This window comes from Muntiacus reevesi, chromosome 9 (genome assembly GCF_963930625.1).
Source record: "Muntiacus reevesi chromosome 9, mMunRee1.1, whole genome shotgun sequence".
NCBI classification, from domain to species: domain Eukaryota; kingdom Metazoa; phylum Chordata; class Mammalia; order Artiodactyla; family Cervidae; genus Muntiacus; species Muntiacus reevesi.
Window position 1 is genome coordinate 85,710,135 of NC_089257.1, and position 19,721 is coordinate 85,729,855.

At 39.3% G+C, this 19,721-nt stretch overlaps 2 protein-coding genes and 1 non-coding gene across 4 annotated transcripts in view; 2 read left to right on the plus strand and 1 right to left on the minus strand.

Annotated features, from left to right (window-relative positions):
• The window catches only part of PDGFD (platelet derived growth factor D), a 263,650-nt gene that overhangs the window by 110,330 nt on the left and 133,599 nt on the right, over nt 1–19,721 (minus strand). The window lies entirely within an intron of this gene.
• Nucleotides 2,934–3,006, plus strand: TRNAY-GUA (transfer RNA tyrosine (anticodon GUA)). Its single transcript has one exon. It is a non-coding gene; the product is annotated as a tRNA-Tyr (tRNA).
• Nucleotides 17,678–19,661, plus strand: DDI1 (DNA damage inducible 1 homolog 1). Its single transcript, XM_065946227.1, has one exon. The coding sequence runs from the start codon at nt 17,678–17,680 to the stop codon at nt 18,866–18,868; it is 1,191 nt and encodes a 396-aa protein (XP_065802299.1). The 3' UTR covers nt 18,869–19,661.

Below are 19,721 nucleotides of genomic sequence, written 5' to 3' on the forward strand. Positions count from 1 at the left end.
CCAACCATCTAATCCTCTGCCGTCCCCTTCTCCTCTGCCTTCAATCTTTCCCAGCACCAGGGTCTTTTCCAGCTGTTCGCACCAGGTGGCCAAACTATTGGAGTTTTAGCTTCAGCATCAGTTCTTCCAATGAATGTTCAGGACTGATTTCCTTTAGGATGGACTGGTTGGATCTCCATGCAGTCCAAGCGACTCTCAAGAGTCTTCTCCAACACCACAGTTCAAAAGCATCAATTCTTTGGTGCTCAGCTTTCTATATAGTCCAACTCTCATATCCATACATGACTACTGGAAAAATCATAGCTTTGACTAGATGGACCTTTGTTGGCAAAGTAATGTCTCTGCCTTTTTTTTTTTTTTTCTCTGCCTTTTAATATGCTGTCTAGATTGGTCATAACTTTTTTTCCAGCACAGCTATTTAATCTTTATTATTCTATGTAAAGTACAATAGTAGATATTATAGGGCACAAACACAAAAGACATAAATCCTAACAAAGTAAGGTATAGAAATGGAAATCAAATATATTTAATCTTGAATGCCAACTCCAAAACACTTATGAGTCTTTTCCTTATGAGCTTTGGGAAGGTTTCTAAGACTGCAGGTATGCTCTAGGAGAAAGACTACTTACTATATATAACTACTAGCACCTACCCTGAGTATGAAAGGTGTATAAATGGTCATACACATGTTATATTTGCCACCTCTATGTGCAAGGAGATCCAACCAGTCCATCCTAAAGGAGATCAGTCCCGAGTGTTCATTGGAAGGACTGATGTTGAAACTGAAACACCAATACTTTGGTCACCTGATATGAAGAGCTGACTCACTGGAAAAGACCCTCATGCTGGGAAAGATTGAAGGCAGGAGGAGAAGGGGATGACAGAGGATGAGATGGTTGGATGGCATCACTGACTCAATGGACATGAGTTTGGGTAAACTCCAGGAGTTGGTGATGGACAGGGAGGCCTGGCGTGCTGCAGTCCATGGGGTCACAAAGAGTCAGACACGATTGAGCGACTGAACTGAACTGTAAAAGGGATAAAGTGAATGAGCTTTCTTAAAAATAAGTGTATTTGAAGGGAGTGTTCTGTACTACTTTCTAGCTGTGTGTCTCTGAGGAGATTACCTAATCTAAAGCGACAGTTTCTTTGTCTGCAAATAGTGAGGACATTAGGTTGTCTACAGGATTCCAAGGACCAAAAATAAACAAACAAATTAGCAAAAAGACACACAGCAATGCTTTATAAAATCTAAAACAGAAATGAAAGAAATGCCATATAGTTAAACTGATGCACAGAGTAATAACATAAAGAAGTAAACAAACAATGATTTCTAGGCAGCAAACATTTTAGGAGTTTGGAGGATGGTGAAGCACAGTCCAATTTATTATTTCAAAGAGAAGAAATAACATATGCAATAAAATGTAGAGATGGAGATATACACTTAATATTTTAAATCTGGCTTTTCTTGACACAATTTCTAGGAATGTTAGGCCCCAGAGCTATTTCATTAATTTTTTTCCTAGTAAGTCTGAGATAACTGTGACTGTCAACATACACTGAAAATATAAACCTCATAAAGTATGAACTTACTTTATCCATTTAATCTCCCAAAGATATTACAAATGATTTATCGATAGCTCCTAAACTAAAATTAAAGAATGGAAAAATATTTCAGTAATATGAATAAGATAATATCTATGACAAAGTATATAAGTAAAGAATCTGCCTGCAATGCAGGAGACCTGGGTTCAATCCCTGGGATGGGGAGATCCCCTGGAGAAGGAAGCGGCTCTGGCCTGGAAAATTCCATGGACTGTATAGTACACGGGGTCACAAAGAGTCAGACATGACTGAGTGACTTTCACTTCACATTTTATTATTTCACAGCTGTACTCTGATAGGTGCCTTATACAAAATCAGGAAACACAATAAATGTTTCTAGAATATGTTGAAAGTCAATTGAAAGCATATTTTTCAATTTAGATCTAGAAAAATGACTATATTTTAAGAGTACGGAGCTTAGGATATGGTCATATTTTAAACTCACTTTTTCTTATGCCTTTACATAACTGTCAATTTTCATATCTATCCTAATATATTATTTCATGCATGCATTTGTACTACTAATGGAATAGTTTTAAAAAGATATGACCATCAATGCCAATATATAGGTGTTGAATTCATTGTGTTTTAACTTAAGTTCTGGATCTATAATTAGTGAAAGAATTGAAATCTTAGATTAAGGGATTCGTTTTCTAAACAAGTTCAAGGCAAGGCTATTCAAAGTGTTTGTCTGCTATGTGACGAGGAGCCTGAACTGGGCTGAAAATCAACATACTGCTTCCTCTGTCAAAAATATCTTGCTATTTAAAAAAACAGTTTTAACAAACTAAACAATGCACTCTGGGCCATAGTTAAGCTACACCAAGTGTAGACTATGAACAAAGGGTTCTTGGAATGGCAGCAGGTTCATGATCACAATTGAGCTGCACTGGTCCAAGGAAAACTAAAAATAGATTGACTCCCTGAAGTCTGACTTATAGGATCACTAGCCTAAATTAGTTGCAGTATTCTGCAACAGTCCCAGCCTTCTGGCACCAGGGACTGGTTTCACGGAAGACAACTTTTCCACAGATGGAAGTGGAGGATGAGGGGTGGTTCAGGGGGTAATGCGAGCAACGGAAGCAATTGATGAAGCTTCACTCACTGGCCTGTCACTTACCTACTGCTGCATGGCCTGCTTCCTAACAGGTTGAGGACCAACTGGTTGGGGATCCCTGCTCTTGAGTCAACCACTTCATTCTACCATCCCATTAATACTGCACTTGGGAATATGACTCGACAGAGATGGTAGAATTCAGGAAGATGTGCTGGTGTGCTGATTCCCAGCCTAGGCCTTAGGAGTCATCCTTTGTTTCTATTTGGGGGCTTCCCTCGTGGCTCAGATGGTAAAAGCATCTGCTTGTAATGCAGGAGACCCAGGTTCAATCCCTGGGTGGGGAAGATCCCCTGGAGAAGTAAATGGTAACCCACTCCAGTATTCTTGCCTGGAAAATTCCATGGACAGAGGAGCCTGGTGGACATGAGTTCACTCTCACTTTTGACTCTGTTTCTATTCAGTCATCTCTGCTTCTGCTACTTCCAGAAGAAACACATGTACTGGGTAGCCTTTGAGGCTACCAAGGCTGAGAGACAGATGTAGATCCAACCTGAACTTAGGGGGTAAACACCATACAAACTTAGTCTACGTATGTCAAGATCCATCTGACCCCAGGCACACTAATGAAAATAAATAATTTTTGTTTTCAGCCGCTGAGTTTTGGGGCACTTCCTACACAGATTAGTCTGCAAATAGCTATTTAATGTCTATACAGAGGGAAACTTTTAAGAGTCAAGGTGGAGGAGGGCTGCTGAGATGCACAGTGTTGGAAAGGGTATACTCCAAGTATGGGTGGAAAATGTATTAATGCCCATGTTTGTGAGTAGCTTATTCAACAGATTCTAAAAATCCTGATTTCACAAGTTCTGAGGACCCCCGTCAGGCCTCTGATACAAGGAAGGACCGTTCTTCCTTATTTTCTTTCCCAGTGTGTATAGCAAGGAACAAAAACAGAATGCAATGCACAAAGACCAGAAATCTGTTAATGAAAGAAGAATGTTTTGAACTGAAATATAACAGACTTCAACCACTTACTAAAGAAAAAATTTCAGCTAGTAATAGACATATATAAAGTTATAGTCATCTTCAGTTTGCTTCCTTAAAATAGCCACTCTAAATCAGATTCAACTGACTTACTACTGTTCTTTGTATTTTTCTTTCAAGTTCTAACTTAACGGATCCCATGTCCAAAATTGATAGCTGGACTCAACAGCTGAGAGGAACAACTGCATTAATTTATGTAGCTTCTGTGAATAGACTGAACAAACAGGACTGCTTATAGAAATTGCTTTCATAATTATTATTTAGAGTATGATACTATAATAGCATATACTTTCTGTAGCACTAAGAATGAAATAGATTTTACCCCTCGAATTTCCTAATTTCAAAAACAGATGGCTCCAACCACTCCAAAAGTAAAGAAAAATGTGACCTTAAGATTTTTAAAAATGTGAAACAATATTTTATCTAGGTTTTTATTTTTATAATGTTAAGCTAAAATTTAGTGTATATATCTGAACCTTATCAAGTATTTAGGTAAATTTAGGTCTGTATACATACACTAAATTTACAGGCCATTTTTGTTGTTAAAGTTTCCTGTATATTATTCAATACTATTTGGGTGATAACTATATAAAAGTGTAAAAACTGTTTTTATTTCTTCAAAGGTTTATTTGTTTGTACTTCCAGTTAGTCAAAGATGAAAACTATGGAACAACTATTGCCCAAAGGAATAAAACATAAATAAATAAATAAAACCTTTGATTTAGCAACCAGAGCAAACAGCAGCAGCTTACTTAATAAAGTGGCTCCAGCCATTCTGGGGTGTTCCCCAGGGTGAAATGTTCCACGTTGTATAGCTTTGTATATAATTAAAAACCTGCCGCAACTATGATCTTGAATATCTTCTGGAATAAAGTATAGTTAAATAACCAAAATCTCAAGTAAATAACAGCTGCAAGTAAGCAACAAAAATGTCTTAAGCAGTGTTTTATTTACATCTTTCTGAACTACAAACTTCTTTGCTCTAATGCATTTCAAACAGAATCCTGTCTTTTCAGGAAGCTCTTGATCTCAACATATTCAATCATCCTTTTTCAATTAAGGCAAAGTTTCTTTCATCTCACTCAACTCACCTAAGATAGGTATACAGTCATTCTAGAAATGCTTCTACCTCTTAGGTAATATTTAAGAAGTGTTGAATTTGAGTACAAGGGGAAAAGGATGACACTAACTATTCTTTAATCAATAGTTCTGGTTTTTTTTTTTTTTTTTTTTTTTTTTAACAAAAAAGCACACTACTGATTCATTCTTGGTAAATTTCACTATTTCTCCTAATGTCTAGTGTTAGTATTACACAAAGACAATTCACTGTTAACAAATGTTACCTGTCTTTTCCTTGAAAGACATCATGTAGCCATAGACCAGAGGTCATGTAAAATGATCCAGAGATGTGCTAACCAGACGCTCAGCATTTCTTTTTCAACAATGAATGAGTATAGCCACCATGGACATTCAAATGAAGTTTTATATGTTGGCTAAATGCCTATTACAACTTATACATTTACTGCAGAAATTCTCTTAGAAATGATTTTCCTTTTATATCTAAAAGCTATATTCAGAGTGAAATTACCACACTGGCCATGTTTTATACAAATATTGTTAACCTAAGAAAAAAAGATTGTACAAACTTGTGACAAGTGTTAATATTCTCTCAAATGTATCTTCAACATCATTGCTTTTGACAGCCTCATAATCTTGAACACATGTATGATATTATAACATTAACAAAAGCTATGAGGAATAAAAATCACTTGAGTGAAGAGATACTTTCCACTGTAATTCTTGTGAACAAAAAGTTTTCACAAAATACATAATTTGGTATTTATTGTCAGGGAGCATTCATCTTGGGCTATACTGTGATTCTTGTGAACAAAAAGTTTTCACAAAATACACAATTTGGCATTTAGTGTCAGGGAGCATTCATCTTGGGCTATAAATTTTGATGATAAAATAGTTAAATTAAAAGAATACTTTCAAGTATATGTTTTAAGAATACATTTGAACATGATAATATGATACAAACACAAAAGAAACGACACTTTTTTTTTTTTTTTATCTATCATGCTGCTATTGTATCCATATTTCAAACGCAGAACAAATTATTCAGAGGATATGAACTTTCTTCAAAGAACCACAGGAAGTCTCCTGGATTGCATACAAATAACTGATACTTAATCAATGTCTCTAATGTTTGCTAATATTTTCAAAACAATGAGAAATACACATAAGACCTCTGTCAAAAATGTGCATACAAATTACCAATTTGCACACATAAGTATCAAATCTGTATAATCTCTCCTGAAGAACTGATCTCAAGGATTTTCAAGCAGAATATGGAACACATCCTTAGTCAAGTATCATAATGTGATTGATGCTTAAAAATAAGCCCACAAACCAATGCTAGGTGTGCTTCTCAGGAGTTAACAAGATATCAATACTAAGACTCTTGTTTAAAATATAAATATAAATTTATGCACAGAAGTAAAAGCCTCAAAGTGGGGAACTGAATCTCAGTACATGGGCAGTGCATGCCCTTAAGACTTATGTCAAACTGTCTACATTTTATTATATGTTGTAATTACCAAATACATAAAACTGTAAGCTTAACTGACAGAGCACTTCTGAACCTAAATCAGCCACTTTAGAGCAACAATTGATAACACCATTACAGAACATGCAGAAATAGTAAAAGCTCCACGTCCACACTGAACACACATCCAGGCAGCAAGATTTTGACCCAATGATGTAAGGTGTAAATCCATGCTGTTTATATTTTTGTAAAAGGTACTTGGATTTTTTGAGAATCCAGAAGAAATGAGTGAAATAAAACCATACAGAATGCAACAGATAAATATGTAACCACCATCAACCCCACCAGCTCAAATTCATTTACGGTTGTCTCTCTTTGGACTTAAATTGACTTAAACTGAGACAAGGTTATGGGTGCAGACAGTCTTTATCTGGGAGGGTATTCCAGGAGGCACAAGTGAGAATTGGTTATACTTGGACAAGGAAGGGAGAAAATCTAGTGGACACATCATTGCCATGGACCACTGCAGTTCAAACCCTCTGAGGAAACCTGAGGGACATACCTCAGACTTGCCCCACAGAAAGATGGAGAACCTGGGGCATTTATCCACCAAATCCCATAAGCTGGAGCAGCAACAGTATGTTCAAAAGGACACACATCACAAAACCACAGCTTTTGTTTATTCAGCAGTGCATGCAAGCGTGCTAAACTAAATTGCTTCAGTTGTGCCCGACTCTGTGATTCTGCGGACTGTAGCCTGCCAGTCTCCTCTGTCCAAGGGATTCTCCAGGAGTGAGTTTCTGTGTCCTCCTCCAGGGGATCTTCCCAACCCAGGGACCGAACTCACTTCTTTCTAAAGCACTGATAAACTGTCCCGGCCACTGGGCAGCAAAGGTAAAGACTTTCAGAATGTGCCCTTCTCATCTCCCTCTTTTCTCTTGCCTCCTTCTTCATCATCTGTCTGTCACTTCCCACATGGACTCTCTAGAGTGGCTTTCAAATGTTCTTTGCATTTTTGCCCCCAGTGTCAGCAGAGGAGGTGGGAAAACTAGGACATGCAGAGCTGTGCTCCAGGTGCTCCCAACGCAGTGGCTGCAGCCATCCCATTGTCTTCTCCTGACCTCTATCTGCTGGTCACTGTCTTAGGAGAGGTTGGTCTCAGCCCATGAAGTGGCATCACATACGTGATTCTCTGCAACCTCTCTTAAGACGAGGCTTTCTTTGTGTTCTTGCCTTTCTGTTTTGCTCCTAACCTATGCCAGCCTGAAAGGAAGCCTGCTCCTTAGGTATATTCAAAGTATCAGAGACTTGTTTTCTGAAAGTCTCAAAAGTAAGGTTCTTACACTTCAAGATGCATGGGTGAGTGTAGACAAAAAATAGTAGAAAGTGGTATTTAACTGATCCATTTAAAATATCTATCCCTTTAATATTTTATAAAGTTATATATAGTACTATATATAGTTTATAAATATATATACACATATTGAAAATGTGATAAAAGTTTCTTGCTGATTCTTTTTAACTAAAGAGGTACACCATCAAAAGGATTTGCTCTGAGAGATTGCATCTGCTATTTCATGGCCAGAGGGCCAATGACCACTGTCAAACAGCAGGTTCTTCAAGGGAACTTTTAGAAGGCTGCAATCAATTGTCCTGAGGAGACACCTAGGTTTGCAAATTTCATGGCCTTGTGGTTATACTCTTCAGTCCAAATGACTCTGGGCATTCACCCTGAGTGTTGATTTGCTTAGCTCTGTAAATTGCATTGAGGGTTTGGTTTTTTAAAAAAGGCCTTTAAAGAAGGTATGTGGAATGAAGCTCTCTTACTGTTCCATCTAACACATGACCCACCACAATAATAACTCCAAGTCATAATTTATGGGAAAAACCATACTCTTGGCATCCACCTCAACAATTCGGTTGCCTACTAACTAGACTTAATTTGCAACCCTTTCAGTTATGGTGAATGGATTGTCTTTTCATATGCTCCGTTTGCTCAATCATTCTGTAAGCACCTTACAAGCAGATGCTTGTTGTCTACTTCCTTTAACCTGCAAGAACAGCTCACAAATTGCTTTGGTTCAAAAAAACAGTGAATAAGTTGTTGAAATAAAGAACTCTGAATGGACTTATTTTCAACTCTTGAAGGTTACTTCTCGGGATTTTTAAACAGGCTAGTGACAGACTCTAGATGCTACCCTGGGAAGCCTAAAGTACAAGTTGAAGAGAGTAGGGATGGTTCTAAAAGCACAACAGCAACCAGTTTGAGTCAATTAGCAGTTAAAATTAATCTGCATATCATCTTCAGGATATATAAATTCCATTCCCCTTGACTTTTCTGGGTTGTTACGTATTGCCTCTACTCATTGAGGGAAAGATAACTTTGGTAGAGCGTTTTTCTATTTACAGGACAAATTCAAAGTATCCATTAAGCCCACACCAAAATTCTATGGAAAAGAGATCATTGCCATCATCCCCATTTTATATAAGAGGATAATGAGGCTCAGAGAAATAGATGCTTTGTCCAAGGACATTCAGAGAATGTGACAAACCCAAAGAGCATAAGCCCTGCTTTCTTTACTTCAAAGTCACATCAGGCTTTCTATCTTACTGTGTATCCAACACAGTTTGTGAGTGTGTGTATGTGACTGTTTGTCTACTACCCGAGATATAGAATACTGTTGCTTTATAAAAGGATAGAATAACATAACTTGATTAAACTTTTGATACTAGTTTTTTTTTTTAAAAAAAAAATGCTTGTGTTTTGATGGTTTTTGGTCACAGAGGCAGAATGAGTTGATATTTTCAAAGAAAAGAGCTTGCAACCTTATTTGTAAGAAGTGATTCGCCGAAAGTCTATTTTATTATAAGATAAATTCTTTTTCTTTTGTTGAGGTATCTTAGATCTAGGATGATCTCAGATATTTTAGATGAAGAATTCAATACCATAAAGAAATGATTTACTTAAGAGTACATAAAACAACATAGAGACCTGATGCTAACTCCTAGATAAATTGGCTACATACCCATCCTAACAAACATAAAGTACACCTCCTACCTGAAATTGTCATTGCTTTTTTATTCAGGATGGTTTACTGCAAATTCAGGATTTTACAATCCTCGTTGATTTAAATTTTTCTACAAAGACATAATCTGAGAGTTCAACTTTAATATCAGCAACCATGATTTCAGTGGGGATCCACTTTTTGATGTCAATCTAATGTCAGTATATTTCATGTTGTATAAGCAGTAATTTATGAGTTATCCTTGGAACATTTGGTCTAGTGTCTCTTAGCCACAGGCATGAAGGGCCCACCACAATTCTACATTCCAGATGAAACACACTACAGTAAGAACATGAAATCAAACCATGTCTTTGTTCAAGATTAATAGTAACTTATGTTGTTTTGAAGAAAAATAAGGAAATACAGAAAAATAAGCCTGAAAAACAATCTAGTTAGGGTTGCCACAGACCTTTCTGCTTCATTTCATGTACAGTTTGTAAAGAAAAAGAAAAATCAATGATCTGATCTTCTTTCCCTTCAGCATCTGAAATTGGGTCTCTTATTTTGAAAGCCAGGGTATGTGGTTTCTCTGATCAGTTCACGTCCTTTGGAGGGTTCCAAAGAGAGACTGTTCATGCTCTGAAAGCAGCACTGAAATATTTTACCACTATATGAGTAAACAAAAGCATATCAGCAGTTAAACACATTTTATGAGCTGAGCGAAACAGAATATTCCTAAGTGGAATGGAAACGACAATGGAATAGAGGACAGGGCTGGGAGCTTCACGTCTCTCAGAACAGAGAAAGAGCCTGGGGGGACAGTAACACCTCCAAACCATTCTGATAATAAGGAGGGAGATTCTCTGAGCCTGACATCATTTAGATGGCCTAAGAAAGAAGTCTCCTTGTAGCTAAACTGCTAAATTTAATTTATCTGGGAAAAATAGGTGAGCTGACTTCTCTTTTATTTGCTATTTTTTTTTAATTGAAACTTTTGTTTACCAGGCTTTCTCAATTTCATGGTTGGAATACAATTTAATTCTATAGACAGATGGGATTCAGCCGTGCTAATTACCATGGTGATCAATTAACTCAGCTGCTGTTTAGAATAGAGAAAGCTACATAAACAACAACCTAGGAATTTTGTCTAAGACAGTTGTAGAAACCTATCAAGCATATAATTCATAAAATATCCAAACAGTCATGCTGTTGTGATACAATGGGCTTCTTTATTTATTTGAGATCTTTACCATATACCTCTGTCCTAACAGGAAACATGCATCCAGTCAATCTGGCCCAAAAGGTCATGATAAATGAAGTGACCTGCTACACAGCTAGCTTTTGGGGTGGCATAGCTGTTGACTGGAGGCATCTTCAGATCTTTCCTATCGGAACTGCATGCATGTACCAGGGAGTAACATGTTTCATGTGTCAGAGTGAATATATGTGGACAATGCAGAAACTGGTTACTTTCAGAAAAGTTTGCACTATATTATCCACGTGTGTGTATAGCATCAAGACATTTAAAAGAATTAAACTATAATATTAACTAATTATACACGTCCATGTTAAAAGCACTTACAAGGACATTTGGAAATTCCTAATGCACATTTCCTAATGAAATATCTTTACAGGCTAGAGAGTAACATAAACTAAGACTGACAGGCAACACAATGTCAAAATATTGAAGGGATCTTCACCAACTCTAAAGCAGAGGAAGAAGAGGATCTATGCAGATGGCAACCCAGAAACTGCATTGGCTTTTCCTCATGATAAAGACTGACTGTTAGCTCAACTAGTCAGGCTCTACACAGAAACAAACATGGACATTCATTCTGTTTGTTTGTGTGGGTGCCTGTGTGAATGCTAGGGTTGAGGAGAAAGCTAGACTATTTATTATTCCTTCCCTGCACCAGTCCTAACATCCTACTGTATCCTTCCATTAATACCATCTACAAGGGGAAACAATGAACAGCAAAATGCATGTGTGTTAGAGGAGAAAAAAGTCAAGTGTATGCTATGATACCCCTGGAGAAGGAAAGGGAAACCCACTCCAGTACTCTTGCCTGGAAAATTCCATGGATGGAGGAGCCTCATAGGCTGCAGTCCAGGGATCACAAAGAGTTGGACATGACGGAGCGACTTCACTTTCTTTTCACTTTCATGCTATGACACATTGAGCAAAGCATTATTTCTCCAAAGTCAGCTGGGTAAAATTTAACTAAGGCTGTGACCAAGTCATATTTCGAGTTGAATTCAGGAGCAGTTTCACCAGTGAGCTTTCTACATATTCCTACTCACTCCTTGTACCCCTCACCCAAACAGTAACCTTTGTCTTCTCTGAGCAAGCACAGCATTTTATTCACACGTCTATTATAACTTCTACTACATTCTGCTATATAAAATGATCCAAAGTGCATGAGTCTTATCTGGTCTACTGGCTACCTTGTTCTTTGGAGAAAAGTGAGTCCTAGTCATCTTTGTCCTCAAAGCCCCAAGTCCACTGACATGCTCATAGGATGTAGTCATTAAATATTTACTATGAGAAATTATTAACATGTTTCTGAGCTCATCTTCAAATGGCAGAAAACTAACTAAACAAATCTGTAACTTTCTAAACACATATTTTTTGTAACTAATTGGACTGAGTCAAGACATTTCCATGGTTTCCAATTAGGACTAACTATACAGGAAGGATAGGGAGGCCTGGCGTGCTGCGATGCATGGGGTCGCAAAGAGTCGGACATGACTGAGCGACTGAACTGAAGTGAACTGAACTGATACAGGAAGGACAAAACAGAAAAGTATAGAAATCACAATGAAATTACAACTATTAAAGTGTGTTTGAACTTATAAATAGATCCCACTGGTATTTCTAAACTATAGTGACATTGTTTTTGAGATGAGTTGATTACAAGTTATTGTAAAAGAATAAACAATAAAAAAGGTTTGAATAATTTTCCTCAATCACAGCTGAATTCAAAACATAAGACCCTATTTGTCATTACTGTTACATTTTGTTTTACATGATTATTCTCACAGCAGAAACAGGAAAATAAAAACATTCCTTGTCTAAGGTACACTGAAATTTAAGAAAAGTGTGTTCAGTTGTGTCTGACTCTTTGTAGCACCATGAATTGTAGCACGCCAGGCTCCCCTGTCCATGGACTTTTCCAGGCAAGAATACTGGAGTGGGTTGCCATGTTCTTCTCTAGGGGATATTCTCAACCCAGGGATGGAACCCATGTCTCCTACATTGGCAGACAGATTCTTTACCACCTGGGAAGTCCCGAGACAAGTAACTATCAACCCACAAAGTTACATTAGTAAATTGTTTTGTTCCTGTTTTTAATTCATTATACTAACTTTATTTAATCTATAAACAATCACAAAATATAAGTAATCTTCACACCTTCAATAAACAAGGTGGGCGTCCTATAGATCAGAATATTTTTTTCATATTCTTAACACATTGAAAAGGACCATAAAGTACAAAATTGTCGCAGCAAATTTTCTTAAAAATGAAAATATACACATGTATATATAGACTTGGAAAGTATATGTATTGAAAACACTAAAAGTTAACAAGAGATTATATTACCTTCAATACACAGTAAATACCTTAAAATGCATCTCTTTATATGGTAAAATGTTAAAATGTTATGCTATAAAATAAAGTAATAAATAAAGGCATAATGAAGTGTTCCCCATTGGAAAGTGACATCATCTTCACTGCATTCTCAAAATAATTGAAAACATGTTCTGAGTGTGAGCTTCTTCTCTCTCTCCAAGTATGTGCATGTGTGTGTACCATGTACACACATGTATGTGTAGGTCTTCTGTTTATGCTTTATTTTTCTTACAATTAAGAAAAACCACTAGCTGAGTTCCCAGCAGGTTGAGACATACTAATTTCTCAGAATTTCTTCAATTATATATCTGCTAATATGTTTAAGAGGTCTTGTGGTCTTTAAGTTTCAAAAATGTGCAATGCTAAACTTTTTTATTAGGGAAAACCTCCAAACAAACTAATAAAAGCTTGAACTTCCATCAGAGCAACATTTTAATGTATCTATTAAGTGATTAGCTTCCTGAAGAAATCAATGTTAGTCATTACTGGCAGTTCTGGCACAATATTGTATTGCAAACAGGAAAATGGGAAAGTTAGTTATTTAACCTATGAAAACAGTGGGAAACGCAGTTGCTGAGCCTGTGAATACAGCTTTAAAAATTCTGTATCTTCCCTTAAATGGCACTGAAAATCTCAAGTGGTGATATAACTGTTTTAATAAGTCTCAGTAACTGTATTTTTAAAGTAACACCAGGCATATATTTAAAGGAAACAAAATATAGCGAGCTAATACATTTGCTTCATGCAGCTTAATTATCACATATACTACATAATGACACTCATGCTGCTGTACTATTGTTTCAGATAGAAAACATTTATTTTGCTCTGTAAAGCAAGAGATGGTACTTTAAACATCACCTCACTGTACTAAGTGGAACCACTAATCATCTGGATTTTTGCTGCATTATGTTTTTAAAAGAAGCAAATTACAAAAGGTACTATTATGGATTTACTTCAAAAAATAATTTTGGGGTTATTTACTGGCCAGTATGAAATGAGTGTCATCTTATCTATTTTATGGGTACTTAGGCTATACAATGAGAATTGATTTTCTGAATGATAGCCCTGGGACCTTGCAGGAGTTATCACTTATCAAACAAAGATTCAATTATGTTCCTACATTGTACTTACCAGGGAAGAAAAGTAAGGGACTATGGTTCACAAAATCTCCCAAAGAAAAGTTGCAATAACCTTCAGTTACCCAGATAAGCACACCTAGATAATTCAGAGCTCCCATTTCCAAGTGATCTGTGCAACAAGGATTATAGATTTAAAAATGTTTTACATTTATGAGTATTTTTATATATTCCAGATGATTCCCCAGTTTATTACATAATTAGAAGAAGCTTTTAATTAAAATTTTGAGGTAAGAAAATTATACATACAGTATTTGAATCACCAGTAATACTGAGTAAAATGAAAAAAAAAAAATCAAAGAAGATACAAACTGAAGTACTAAACAGGAGGCTGTATTTATCTTTTCAAATTCCAGACTATTTGGCAACCGAGGTTTAAGATCTGAATGAGTGACTGGACCACAGAATCTGCAGGCTCCCTGCCAATCCTGACATCCTGTGATCTACAGAATGATGACAGTTAATTGGCCAGACTTTGAGTCTCTTTGTTTTCCACTGTGTGTTCTCAGTAAAAGGTAAAAAAGCACATAAATTCAAAATGCCACCAAAAGTAAAGAATTACAAGATAATAAAAGATACTACATAAAATTTAATGACATTCAATATCAAGGCAGGGTAACATGAAAAAAGATGCTGACGGCTTTTGAATTCTGAATACTTGATTTGCTAAAAAAAAAAAAAAGACTTATTCTGCAAAAATAATTTTATTCACTGCTTAAAAAACAAAAGTCCTAGTATTACCTTCATGACTTATCAATATTTTAAGAACAATGGTTCAAAGCTGGTTGGGTAGGGAGAAAGGAACATGGAGTGTGAGCCCTACTAGCTTCTCATCTGCTCCTTAGCAGAGTAATTTGCATATGAACATGTCTCATATTATGTGTGTGTGTGCAACCCCATGGACTGTGGCCCACCAGGCTCCTCTGTCCATGGGGATTCTCCAGGCAAGAATACTGGGGTGGGTTGCCATGCCCTCCTCCCGGAGATCTTCCCAACCCAGGGACTGAAACCAGGTCTCCCACTTTGTAGGCAGATTCTTTGCCTTCTGAGCTACCAGGGAAAACCAGGAATGCTGGAGTGGGTACCCTGTCCCTTCTCTAGGGGATCTTCGTTACAGATGTTCCCAAACTCAGGAGAAACAATTACTGATCTCTGATGGGCTTATCTGGACACTAAGAACCACAGAAGACATTTATTAACTTATTGTTATTAGGCCAAAGGGCCATCCATCTCCATAAAGAGTGAAAGATATTTCTAAATAATTCATAATTTTCTATAAGAACATTATGATGCTAGGTTTTTTCCCCTAAAATTTCGTAAAGTCCTTCTTGGCATTAGGTGCTGCCTTTCCAACTAAAGGCCCTTAAGTCAGGCAGTCTTCTTGGCCTTGTTCTCCCTGCTAGCCAGCTTGTCATTGTCATAAACCCAGCTCTTTCAGGAAGCCTTCCATGCCCAATAGTCCTATCCATATTCTGCATTTGTTCTACAGATACTACTAACTTCTTCCACATTCTGCCAGATTCTGTGGCATTTTTAACTCCCAATGTGTAGGTATATGTGTGCATGTCCTCTATTTTAGACCGAGTTCCTTTAAGAACACAGCTTGTATTTAACATTATTTATGTGCACCCCGAAAACTTTGCACATTCTCCACACACAGTTGGCATTTGGCCAACATTCTCGACGTGAATGAATATGAGCATGAACCTTAGGGTAATTAGAGCAATGAGTGCAGAGATAGTCTTTCATCTGAGACAAACACATGAGAAACAGAACCTCTTCCAAATTCTCCAGACTGATGTCATGTCTTTCTCTAAGTGACAGTGCAGGTCTTCTGACAAGGCTGAAATAAGGAGAGGGGATGAGGCAGAGAATGTCTGCTATCTTTTGGTTCATAAAAAAGTGCACTTGGGAAGACCAAGCTAGGAAGACATGACCTCTCTACAGCAGAAACACACAGTGAAACACAAAGAAAAACAACTGGCACTCAAGGCTTTATACCTGATCTCCATTGCCTTGAAGGACCGTGTTACCCCTGCCTTTGGGTCTCGAGCCCAGTATGGAGTGGGGCTGTGCCCTCAGGTCAGAGTGTGAGGCACTGTGGCATTTAGCCTGCCTTTTCCTACAGAAAGAAAGAAAGAAAGAAAGAAAGAAAGAGAAGTCGCTCAGTTGTGTCTGACTCTTTGCAACCCCATGAGCTGTAGCCCACCAGGTTCCTCCATCCATGGGATTCTCCAGGCAAGAGTAGTGGAGTGGGTTGCCATTTCCTTCTCCAGGGGACCTTCCTGACCCAGGGATTGAACGCGGGTGTCCCCCATTATAGGCAGGCACTTTACCGTCTGAGCCCCCAGGGAAGTTCTTTCCTACGGAATTGATGTCAAATTGGTCTCCTCTAGGTTCACCTCACTGATCCGTTCAAAGTAATGACTTATTTCGAACCAGTCTCTCGTTTTAGAGACCTTCTGTATTTTCCACACAATTCTGCTCCCACATCCAATGGGTAAACACATGCTACTCAGGAAACACTATAATTCTGCACTGCCTCTTACATTTGCAAATTCCAGCAACAGCTCCCGCTTTGAGCCATTGAGAAAACCTCTAGCTGATCCTCCTGCCAAATTACATCTTTCATTTGTTGTGAGAAAACTCTTCCTTAAATCAATAAAACAAGTAAACATCACAAAGACCTGCTTCAAATATTTTCCATTTCCTTTCTTTTCTCTTTTTTCCCCACCTTTTTGGGGGGTGGGGTTGGGAAGGGGAGAATTCTCGTTTATTGATAATGCTTAAATTCCTTGGGTTCATATATGGCTCTTTATAAACTGGCTCCAATGAATTTTTTCCAGCGTCATAGCCTGCCATTCAAATTCATGGACACTTTTCTCCTATTACATTTAATGTGTCATATTTCTCTGGAAAAACAAACCTTGTTATGAATTCTTGCTTTTACGCATATAGTTCTTTTTGTCTAGAGTGACCCTCCCCACTTTTTACGTGGGAAATGCTCATCCTTCAACATCCACCTGTCTCTATAGGTGACATCCTCTGTTCCCTTGAATCCCTCAGTATGCTGAACACGTCTGAAAGTACTGACCTCCAGAACTGTGATTTACTCATTTCCCATCAGTCTATCCCTAGCATATGAGATCCTCAAGGAAAGGCATCCATCATTTTTTATACCAACGTAGCCTGATTCTTGCCATGTAGGAAACAAGTACTCATTGTTTGGGGGGTAAGTAAAAGTACATAGAATACAATTGTCAAATGAACAGAATGCTAATATGTTGTATAGGGAAAGTTGAAACAATCTTTTTCAGACCGCAGGTCAAATAGGCTTTGAAGGACTCGCCTTAGAACCAAATGGACTGGAGTGACTTTGTTTCTATGGGAACAAGCGGTCTAAGTTCCAAGCAGCACACATACGAATGGACTTTGGAACACAAATGCCCCCGCAGGGTTCCATGCGGCCAAGCAGCAGGCACGGAGGCTGGCAGGCGGCCCCCAGACCGGTGAGTGGCTGCCTCTCCGGGAGGTGAATGCATAGGACACCACGTCACCAGAAGCAGCCCAGCCATCCACGGAGACCAGCTCCAGTCAAGCCAGCGAGCCGCCCGATGCCCTCTGTCCATCCGGCCCTCCCGGGCCCGAGCCATGCTGCTCACGGTCTACTGCGTGAGGAGGGACCTCTCCGAGGCCACCTTCTCCCTGCAGGTCAGGCCTGACTTTGAGCTTCACGACTTCCGTGTGCTTTGCGAGCTGGAGTCGGGCATCCCCGCCGAGGAGACCCAGATCGTCTACATGGAGCGGCTCCTCGTCGACGACTACTGCTCCCTGGGCGCCTACGGCCTCAAGGACGGCGACATGGTCATTTTACTGCAGAAGGAGGCCGCGCGGCCGCGCTCCCCCGCGCTGGCGGCGGGCCTCTCCCGCATGGAGCCAGCGGGGCCCGCCCTGCCGGGGACGTCCGGCTCCCGGCCGCACCAGCGCGCCCAGTCGGCCCAGCACTCCGGCCGCCGCGGCTCTGGGGAGAAGGCGGGCCCGGGTCAAGCGCTGGACAGCCCGGCCCTGGTCCGCAGCATGCTGCTGTCCAGCCCGCACGACCTGTCCCTGCTGAAGGAGCGCAACCCCGCCCTGGCCGAAGCGCTGCTCAGCGGAAGCCTGGAGAGTTTCTCCCAGGTCCTGATGGAGCAGCAACGCGAGAGGGCGCTGAGAGAGCAAGAGCGACTGCGCCTCTTCTCGGCTGACCCGTTCGATCTGGAGGCCCAGGCCAAGATCGAGGAGGAGATCCGGCAGCAGAACATCGAGGAGAACATGAGCATAGCCATGGAAGAGGCGCCGGAGAGCTTCGGCCAGGTGGCCATGCTCTACATCAACTGCAGAGTCAACGGGCATCCCCTGAAGGCCTTCGTCGACTCGGGGGCCCAGATGACCATCATGAACCAAGCCTGTGCCGAGAGGTGCAACATCATACGGCTGGTGGATCGGCGGTGGGCTGGGGTCGCTAAAGGCGTGGGCACGCAGCGAATCCTCGGGCGAGTCCACCTAGCGCAGATTCAGATCGAAGGCGACTTCTTACAATGCTCTTTCTCTATACTGGAGGAGCAGCCCATGGACATGCTTCTCGGGCTGGATATGCTCAGGAGACATCAATGTTCCATCGACCTCAAGAGAAACGTGCTGGTGATCGGCACAACTGGCACACAGACTTCCTTCCTTCCTGAGGGAGAGTTACCTCCGTGTGCTAAGTTGGTAAGTGGCACGGGGCCAGAGGAGTCTTCAGATAAGGAAATAGCAAATGCTATTAAACATTCGGTCATGGATTCAGGGCGGAAAAAGCATTGAAACAGGCTCTATATATGCTATCACCGTGAGGGAGTCTCAGGTCTCAGGAAATTATAAGATATGAGCTCACTGGCAATGCAATCATTAAAAAATCAGTAACCACTAAACCTGGCCTTGGGACTAAGTTCTCAGAGCCATCACTATGTAAACTGTGATTGATTGATCTTGGTCCATCCATTTCCCTTATCCAAACATCACTGACCTTATCCTGAGAAGACTCTGGAGGCTCCAACTGATTTTCAGATAATCCATGAAAGGAAAGCCAGCCTCTTTGGAGACGCTGTCCAAGGAAATTATAGTACTGCTTGTCCAAACCTGTTGCCCTTTTGCAGAATTCCCTGGAAAAAGCCATTGCTACAGATGCTACAATGCACCTACACAAAATTATTTTAAATCAGCAGTAACCATTGTATATTTAGGGGAATACATTTATTTTCATAGACTTCTTCTTTTTTTTTTTTTTAAGGAAAGGTACTAGAAATGGTTGGTCAATTTTACTCAAGTTGATTAATACATATAAATGTCTGTTTGGGGCAGTAAGAAGCCAATTTCCTCATGACTCCTGTGGAGGCATGCTACTGCAATTCATTCTAAAAGGCTATTTCTACCATACTTGAGAGAGTGAATTTTTCTCCCAGGATGTCCTAAAATAATTTCCTCTCTCCTCTACATTCCAAGAAATTCTGGTCATAAAAGAAAGGCAATCAAGTAGTTTTTTTTTTTTTTTTAATTATCATGCTTCTTGGGAACCTAGTGGTTAAATTGGGGTGGGAATGAGAGTCAACAGCAGGCAGTGTCTAGGTCCCTGGATTATCTTTCTGGCTTTATATATTAAGCTGCTACTACATAAGTA

Excerpts from the sequence above, each read along its gene's own strand:
- DDI1 (XM_065946227.1), top strand. The coding sequence starts at position 17,678 with ATGCTGCTCACGGTCTACTGCGTGAGGAGGGACCTCTCCGAGGCCACC.